Source organism: Echinops telfairi, unplaced genomic scaffold (assembly GCF_000313985.2).
Source record: "Echinops telfairi isolate 266 unplaced genomic scaffold, ASM31398v2 ScPeMD7_7458;HRSCAF=8496, whole genome shotgun sequence".
NCBI classification, from domain to species: Eukaryota; Metazoa; Chordata; class Mammalia; order Afrosoricida; family Tenrecidae; genus Echinops; species Echinops telfairi.
This window is the reverse complement of record NW_022111358.1, coordinates 18021029-18030490: the sequence shown is the minus strand read 5'-3', so window position 1 is coordinate 18030490 and position 9462 is coordinate 18021029. Positions and strand designations below refer to the sequence as shown.

Genomic DNA, 9462 nt, shown 5'->3' with positions numbered 1-9462 from the left:
GGCCCTGCCCACACAGAAGCAGGAGTCTTACACGAGGCACCTATGCCAACTGCCTGTCTCCAGAGCTGACCACAACTAAGCCACAGCACACAAACTCTAACCAAGCTTCCAACCCTCCTCCTCAAGACGAAACACACACACACCACCGTGCATCCAGGGTATAACGTAATGAGTAGCTATTTGGACAGTCACGAGAGGACATTATAGTCTTGGCTATGCCGCTGACCAGCTGACACAGGATGAGGATGGTTGTTTGTGGACCTCAGTCTTGTGGAGATGTGCTCACGAGGGAGGAAGGGAAGGAACAGGCATTAGAAGCTCTCTGAGGGCCCTCCTTCCTGGGCGCTCATTGGATAGAGTGCGAGGAGCGTCTCTATCCTCAGAACACAGTGAGGTAACACGCTATCGAGGACTGGTTGCAGTCACCCTGTTATAGACAGAATGCCTGCCATGGTCCAGGAATTGTGCCCGATATCCAATGTGCATGCTCTCATTTCATCCTCAGAAAAGCCTGCAAGGCAGATACAATAGTCATTTTTCAAATCAAGTCATTTTTGTCAGTGTGAGCAACTCCTTCAGAAACAACAAGCTAGGAGCCCAGAGAACCAGGCTGAAAACCAAGTTTACCCAATGTCACAACTTGTGTTCCAACCAACTCCACGCTTGGGTAGACCAAAGGGGAAGTGTTCTCCTCCTCGAGCGTTAGCTTGAAGCCATGGTATCTGCTTATGCTTCTGAACGAAGGAGAGACCCCGTGTTTTAAAATGCATCTGGGGGGAATGGAATGTGAAATGTATTCAACTAGTGTGTTAAGCCCAAGATACTTATAAACTAACTGACTCTTCTGGGAAAGAATGACTAGCATTTTCAGAGTCAGAATTCCAACCAATAATTTTCATTTATTACTTTCAGTTGTTGTTTTAAAGAATTCAGAAAATAAAACGTGGGGGAAGAAAGGATGAACTATGAAATGACTGACCTGCTTTAAAGAGAGAGAGAGAGAGAGTTGGAGGCAGCAGAATTACAATCTTGACGTTGGTCCCACACGGGTTATTACTCTTGATATCATTATAGCCAAATGGAATGAAAATAGAAGGGGGAGAAAAATCTCAGTGGGCATTGCAATTTAAATTTGCCATGTAAGCTAATACTGTATATTTAGAGACGGAGCAGACAGGGTGGTTGGTGGCCCAGAGTATGTGCAGGGCTCGCTGTGCCAGCTAACCAAAGCAGACATTCATTAGAGCAAAATGTAGATTTCCATTTCTTGGCATCTGACATGGGCTCCTTCCTTGGAAAGAAATGTCAATTTGGCCAAAAGTGTGAACCCTACAATAAAAGCATTGGGACTGTGGATTTCATCTAGTCTGCACATCCCCACCCCTTCCTTTCCTACTGGGAAGTCCAGTCGGGAATTGGGGTGCTGCGTGGGAAGGTAGCCGGGGAAGAGAGTAGGGCATGGGAGGCTGGAACGGGGCACGGGAGGCTGGGGGAGGACAGAGTGAACTCTCAAATGTCTTATTTTCTTTTGGCGTTCCATGACCATTTTCTCTTGCCCCTAAGACCGCCCAACCCGAGAAACCAACCACAATTACAGTTTTGCACAGGGGCTTGAAAAATGGGAGCTTCCCACACTTGGCACCACCTGCCAGCCCTTCACATGTCCCGAGTGCTTATCCACAGAGCCTGGGGGGTGGGCTATACAAAATGCCACCGTCAGAGGCCAGAGGCCGGGCATGGCAGAGCCCCCCACCCCCTGCTTTAAAATTCCACTCTGTTTGTTTCTTTTGTTCAATAGGCTGGAAAGACTATGACGACAGAGAGCCCAGACACAGGGGGCAGAGTGAAATCTTGGAAGGGCTGCTGCAGCAGGTCCGAGCCCTTCACCAGCGCTACAGTTGCCGGGGTAAGGATGCACATCTGCTCTGTGCCATCGGCTGAGGTCTCTCTCGGTGGCGCCGGTCATTTTGCCGTTTCCTAACTGGGTCATAGCTTCTCACTCATCAGTGGGAGAGAGGTATTCCTATCGGTACATCTGGAATCACTTTGCAGCACTATCTTGCTTTAAGCTTTGAGAAGAGACCGCCCTCTCCTTTCTCCCTTCCTCTGTTTCTCTCTCACCCTTTCTCCGTAGGGACAGTCCGGGGAAAGGGGAAAAAAAAACTGGGAAAAACAGCAGCCACTCAGTTCTCTTCCGCCTCAAGCTGTTTCTTCATGAAACTGCCCAGCAGAGCTTTGCTCCCATTTGTTCCACCTCCACGAGACATTCCCTGATCGTCCCCAAGAAAATGCAACCGGTGGCAGCAACTGCAAAAGTACAACAGCAACGATTAACAATATTGTGAGATGACAACGCAACAGGCACCTCCAGGGTCTCTTGCCGTCCTCATCCCGGCGGCTGAGGGCCTTGCCCAAGAGCTCAGAGGAAAAGGCAGTATCAGGATTGACCCTGGGTTTTCTGACTCCAAGCCTACACTCTTCCGGTCACACTCCAAGTCCAGTCTTCCACTCGGCTCACAAGCCCAGACACTATGTAGACTCTCACCCCAAATGTTAAGCTCCCCTGTATTGCTGTTGAGGGTCAAACAAGACGTGCCACCTCTAGACCCTAACTGACTTCACCCTGAGCCCCACTGAGAAGCTTTTGCAAAGCCATTCTTCTCCCTGGACTGTTCAGAAGCGACGGGGTCAGGTTTCCTAGCTGTGTAATGACTCGTGGAAGAGGCACTTAGCTTTATTTGGAGAATGAAAGCCTCCATCAAGTTTTCATTTTCCATGCTCCATCATCCATCCGATCTCCAGCTGCAGTGCGCGGTCGAGATTCCGGGCAATGCCCAGCCAGCTGGGTAAGAAATCCACAGCTGTAAGTAAGAGACGAGACCCACGTTTCTGAATGGGCACACAAAGAAGCTGGAGTTGGCATCAGCCAAGAGTTGTCCCCAGTACTATATAGCTATGCCAGGAGAGCCTTTCAAACATGTTGGCAATCACTAGAAATGAGGCCAAGCATTTGCAAGAAAATAAAGTTCTAAGAACGAGCGGCTCGCTCAGAGATGTAAGTCCATGTGCGAGAGGCTTGAAAAGGAAGGCCAAGTGCAGTTTTGCTTCCCAGAGATCCAGGAAAACGTTCCGCAGGCCAGGACCTTCCACAGCCCATACTGACCAATGTCGACTCCGTTCGCAGTTCCTCGGGCCACATTTAGAACAACCGGCCGCTGCCTCATTTCCACTGTTCTTTTCTGCCTCTTATTACCCGCGTCTCCATCACCCCCCAGCCCAGTGACTTCTACATGGAAGGCGAAAGTAAGGAACATAATTGGGCCAAGGCAGATGATTCTTTGCAATTCATAAATCACTTGGTGTGAGGTCTTTATCAGAGGGAGAATGTTAAGACTACTCCTGAGAATGAAGTTTGACTTGCAGATTTTCCGAGCATTTAGATTCTATCAGCTAATCAAGAAATGATTGGGGTGATGGTCCAATTTTTTCTGTACTTGCAAATTTTCCACTCAACTTTTCTCATGCACAAGCAGTACCTCATTTATGGACAGGCTTGCATTCCAATAAGTCTATCATGTGTCAGTTCTGACTTAGATTAAATGCTTTTTTTTTTAGTTTTCATTATTATTGCCTGTTATTATCATTGTCCTTGTAATTCCAATCTTTATTTCTCTTTGGAGGATGGAAAGCGTTATGTATCAATGTGCAGGTACAATTTAATGCATGTAAATATAGAAATCATAAGACTGTACTCAATGAAGGGGAATGAGTGGACAATGTGGGCATTTTTGGTCAATGTGGTAGTAACTCTAATTCAATTGTGGTCATAACTGGACTTGTGGAAGGTTCCGGGTCACCTGGATTATCCCTGGGAATGGGGAGAGCATTTCCAATCAGAAAACTTAGTGAGAATCGTCTGCATAGCTCTTTCCTTCTGTCCGTCATGCATTTTACAGGGACATCTCATTGCTTCTCCAACCTACAGATTGACTATAGCAAAGCCATCCAGGTTGACGTCCAGGATTGTCAGCACCCTGAGCCTTTGATTTCATTTAGAAAACAAAACAAAACGAAAACGCCAGCTAATCCTTTCACTGTAAAATGGTTTGACAACCTCTCTCCTTCTCTCGTTCTTCCTTTCTTCTTCGGCATTCCTTTTCCTCCTCAACACCCACTGATTCCAGACCAGTTGATTCTCCCTCTTTGTCATCTATGCACTGTCCCTCATTGGCGATATCCAGCTCTAAATTCAGCGTTCTTGCCACACGGATGATCTTTCCCACTGACTTCTTCCCATATTGTATTATCCTGATGAGATGCTTAGAACTCTAACTTCTTGGGAGACCAGGCCATGGCCTGCGGTAGAGTAGTCTTTTGAACAGTAAATCATAAAACTGAGCATATGCCAGTGGACATCTGGTAGTGATAACATCAGTTCATTAGGAATGACCATCCAGTCAATTCCAGCTCCTACTGACCTTGTAGGACAGCGTAGAGCTTCCCCAGGGGGTTTCCAATGCTGAAATCTTTGTGGAGAAAATGACTACGTCTTTTCTCCCCTGAGTGACTGGTGGGTTTAAACCTCCAACCTTTCCATGAGCACCAAAGCGCATAACCTCTGTGAAGGCTCAACGAGTTAACAATAACATAGGTGCACACACAGAGGCCATAAGCTTTTTGTCATAACTCAAATATGTCATAAGTTGTGGAATACCAGTACATACTTTTATCCCACAGGGATTTAAATGTGCACACTCATAGGAAAGAATTCGGGGAGATGTAAGATAGAAAGTTGCAAAAAGAAGGAAATTTGCTATGATCTTGACACGTACTCTAGAAACTTACATGGTATCCAAAATGGTTCTAAAGAATGGTAGTTCTGTAGGACACTGTATTGAAAATAACAGTTATCTAGAGCCCTGCGGGTGTAGTGGTTATGTGTTGAGCGGCAATCTGTATGGTAGCAGTTCGAAACCACCAGCAGCTCTGTGGGGCAAAAGACAGGGTTTCTACTCCCATAAACAGTGACGGTCTGATGAGGCGCTATGAGTCCATATTGACTCGATGGCAGTGAGTGAGGTTCCCTGGTGCGTTCCATCTACCGCTCTGAGAAAAATCAATGTACACCAGGCATTAGGATATTGACTATGCTAAGGAATCATGTAATAAAGGAACATTTGATTAACCAAACATTTCCCAAACCTAATTGGTATGAACCAAAATTTTTTTTTTAATTCACAGAATCAGTGTCCCAAAGCACAGACTTTGAGAAATGCTGACCAATGATCGGCCATGATTTAAAAAAAAAAATACTACACATAAAAGGAGTGAGTCTATGATGATTTGATGTAATACTTCCTCTCCACTTAAGAGGGTAAATTAAGGACAATGTAAGCAATATATACCCAAAACTACAAATTGCTAAACTCAGCTACCTCAAGATACTTTGAGGATTATTGGGGAGCTAAGTCTTACAATTAGGACAAAAATAAAGACTATTTCAACTCCTAATTGTTCTATACATTAGCTGTGTGTCCTTAGGAGAACCATTTAGCTATTCCGAACCTTAGCTTCTTTGCTGGTAACACTAAGACAAGGATGCCTATCTGTCAAGATTTTTAGGAGAATTAAATGAGATCATTGATGAAGCGCAAATGACACATTTGCAGGCACTTAACAGGCCTTTGAATCCTCCCCTGAATCACCAGGGAAGAATAGGGTCATTCTCCGTCCCTAACACTTCATTGCATTGCCTCACAATTAAAATATGGCCAGTAAGTTGACTGCTTAACTTTAGGGTGCTCTTCAAACACAAGGCATATTACACACACAGAAGTAATCATTAAGAACACTTTCGCCTACCAACGCCCCACATGGAAGATACCAGAATCCACGTTAATTTTTTTTTTCATTTTAGCTGAAAAACTGAACCAAGCTAATCCACTCAGTATTAGGATGGAAATTCAAGGGAGAGGTTGGGCAGCCTTAAACAGTCAATGTCTTGACATTCTTAATTAATTATTAAAAAGTCAACTGTGGTAATCAAAGCTTCTACAGTTGTGTGAACCATAGACATCATCAGACAGAACAGAGCCAGCGCCAACTGAGGACAAAACCATTAACTGCTGACATACAAGTTCAACTGGAAGCTGAACAATCAATACAAGTCCACAAGAGCCAGGCGACAGCCCTGAATGTCTCCCTTCTGAATAGAGACCGTGACAAAAGTAAATTTGATGCACTGGATATTAATAACCAAAGACCGTATGAATTGTGGGATGCTACGAGGAGGACATCATAGATGAAAAAATAAAAGGCCACTACAAATACCAGGAGAAAGAAAAGACCGGAACGGGTGTCATAAAAGACTCAAAAACTCGTTCTTAGATGGGAGAAATGATGAAATAAACGAGCTTCTCAGAATTCTTCCGTTGGCAGCTCAAGAAGACGAAGTAAATTGTTATCATGAAATGTGCAAAGACCGGTAGTTAGGAAACCAAACGCGAAGAGCAGGTTTCACACCTTCTCGAGCTGACAAAGGTGAAGGAAAAGACTGGAGTCTCGAGTGGCAATACTCAAGTACCCTGTGAGCAAAATATTGAGCTAACCAGTAAGTATCAAAGGAAGATACAAGGAACTTAGAGTCACTGTATCAAAAAGAATGGTGGATGTTCAGTCATTTCAGGGGAGAGCATATGGTCAAGAACCAATGACATTAAAGGAAAAAATCCAAGATACATTGAAAATATTGGTGTAAAATAAGATGCCAAGATTGAATGGAATAACAACTGAGATGCTTCAATGAACAGATGTAATCCTAGAAGAGCTAGCTCATCTAGGCGAGCTGAAGGGAGAAAAGAAATCCATATTTGTGTCTAATCAAAACATAAGCAATCCAACAGAATGCAGAAATTATTTAACAAGGTAACTAATATTCACCAAGTACAACAAGCGGACAGACAAGCAGTCATTTGGGTATATCATAGCAAACGATGTACAGTCCTCAGAAGGATGGGAATCCCATACACGTGATTGTGTCCATGTGGAACCTATGCAGGGACCACGAGGCAGTTTTGGAAACAGAAAGGGACTTATTGCATGATTTAAAATCAGCAAAGGTGTGCATCAGGCTTGCATCCTTTCACCATATTTATTCAATCTGCATGCTGAGGGACTCATCAGAGAAGCTGGATTACATAAAGAAGACTGTGGCACCAGGAGTGGAGGAAGGCTTATTAGCAACCTTTGATATAGAGATGATCCATCCACGCTTGCTGAAAGTAAGGACTGGAAGCGCGTGCTGGTGAAGATCAAGGATTGCAGCCTTCGGTGTGGATTACAAATCGCTGTAAAGAAAACTCAAGTTGTAGCATTGTGGTAAATGAGAGAAGATTGAAGAGGCCAAGGGTTCCGCCTGGCTTGGCTCTACAGTCAATGCTCATGGAAGCAGCAGTCAAGGAATCAAAAGACGAGTTGCAACTGGTAAATCTGCACAAGACCTCTTTAGAGTGTGGAAAAACACAGATAATTCTTTGAGGGCTAAGGTGTGCCTGCCTCAAGCCATGGTATTTTTAATTGCCTCATATGCCTGTGAAAGTTGGACAATGAATAAGGCAGACCCACACCAGATCCATACAGTCCAACTATGGTCTTAGCAGAGAATATTGAAAGTACCAGGGACTGCCAAAAGAGCAGACAGATCTGTCTGAGAAGTACAGCCAGAAGGCTCCTTAGAGGCAAAGATGGCAAGACTTACCTTACATACTTTGGGCATGTTGTCAGGAGACCCTGCGGAGGGGCATCAGGCTTGGTAAAGTGGACGGGCAGTGATAAAGCAGAAGGCCCTGCTCATGATGGGTCGCCACAGTGGCTGAAACAATGGGTTCACGCGTAAGAAGAATGGTGAGGGTGGCACGTGATCAGGCAGCATTTCGTTCTTTGTTCATAGCTTTGCTATGAGTTGGGACTGACTCAAAAGTACCTAATGACAACAACATTATTAATAATGCATGCAAGGAAAGGTTTGCTGAAGGTAGTTATTTAAAAGATGGCGGCAGTACATTGACAGGGAACTGCCAGACATTCAGGCCAAAAACAGAAGAGACCGTGGAACACAGTATATCTTGGCTGATATGAGATTAATCTTTGTTGAAAGCGGAGAATACTAGAAAGCTAGTTACTTGTGTTTTATGGGCTATGAAAAAGCACCGGCTGTGTGGATCATAACAAATTCTGGATAACGTTAGGAAGAATAACTCCGGAAGACTTCCTTGTGCTCATGTGGAACTTGTATACCAAGAGGCAGAAAACGATGAAAACAGAACCCAGGGGTACTGTGTGGTTTACAATCAGGAAAGATGTGCATAGGGTTGTATCATTCCACTGCACTTATCCGATGTGTGTGCTGAGCAACTAGCCTGAGGATCGGACTATACTGAGAAGAACGCAGCATCAAGATTGGAGAAAGACTCCCATCTGCGATATCCAGGTACCACAACCTTACTTGGAGAAAGTGGAGAGGACCTGAAGCACTTACTGCTGAAGCTCCAAGACTACAGCCTGCAGTATGGATTACACCTCAACATAAGGAAATAAAACCCCTCCCAGCTGGGCCAATTGACAACATCATGTTAAATGGAGAACATATTGAAGTTGTCAAGGATTTCATTTTCTTTGGACCTAGAATCAAAGCACATGGATGCAGCACTCAACAAAGTCAAGTAATTCATTGAATTTGGACAAATTTGGAAGATCTCTTTGAGGTGGTAAGATGCAAAGAGGTCACCCCACCATGCCATGCTAAACCTTGAGGGCAATATAACCGCATGAAGCAACTCATGAACAGAGAGGTCTACAGGGCCAGCTCCAATCAGAGACAAACTGACCCCACCCGCCACCCCTATAAGTATGTGCTACAGAGGGCAACACTAAACCTACAGGTTGGGGAGAGGGGCAGGCCTGTCATGCCCATACAGACGCAAGCCAAGAAGGAAAAGGAGAGCCAGGGACTTGACCCCATACTGGCACACCAAGCGCTGAGGATGATATCCCTGCATGAAGCTGCTAAGGCACAGGGAGGACTGTAGGGCCAACAACATCTCCAGGCATGATGTCCCCTCACTGGAGCACACTGTGACAGAGGACAATATGGCACACAACACGGAGTGAGTCCAGTCTGACCAGCCCCACAGCGGTGCGAACCAAGATGGGAACATAACAGATTAGCAATGGGAGCAAAGCCAAGCCATAAGACCCCTGATAAGCCCCACAAATAGACTGCAGGTTAGCAGGGGAAGTTCCCAGAACCCCCAGGACTGGTGGGGAGATAGTCATAAAGGTTAGTGGACAGAGCTAGAATCATGTATATACTTTTTCGGGGTTGGTTTTTTTTTTTTTTGCTAGTTTTATTTTTCTTTTTTAGTTTTTGTTTTTCCTCTCTTTACTCAATCTCTTGTTTTCTTT

The 9462-nt window shown here is 44.8% G+C and overlaps 1 protein-coding gene across 1 annotated transcript in view; it reads left to right on the top strand.

Moving 5' to 3' along the window:
- ANKFN1 (ankyrin repeat and fibronectin type III domain containing 1) overlaps positions 1-9462 on the top strand; it is a 252981-nt gene that overhangs the window by 206411 nt on the left and 37108 nt on the right. Inside the window, exon 9 of the mRNA XM_030888203.2 lies at positions 1799-1906. Within this exon, the coding sequence (XP_030744063.1) occupies positions 1799-1906 (108 nt within the window). The remainder of the gene's footprint in view (positions 1-1798; positions 1907-9462) is intronic.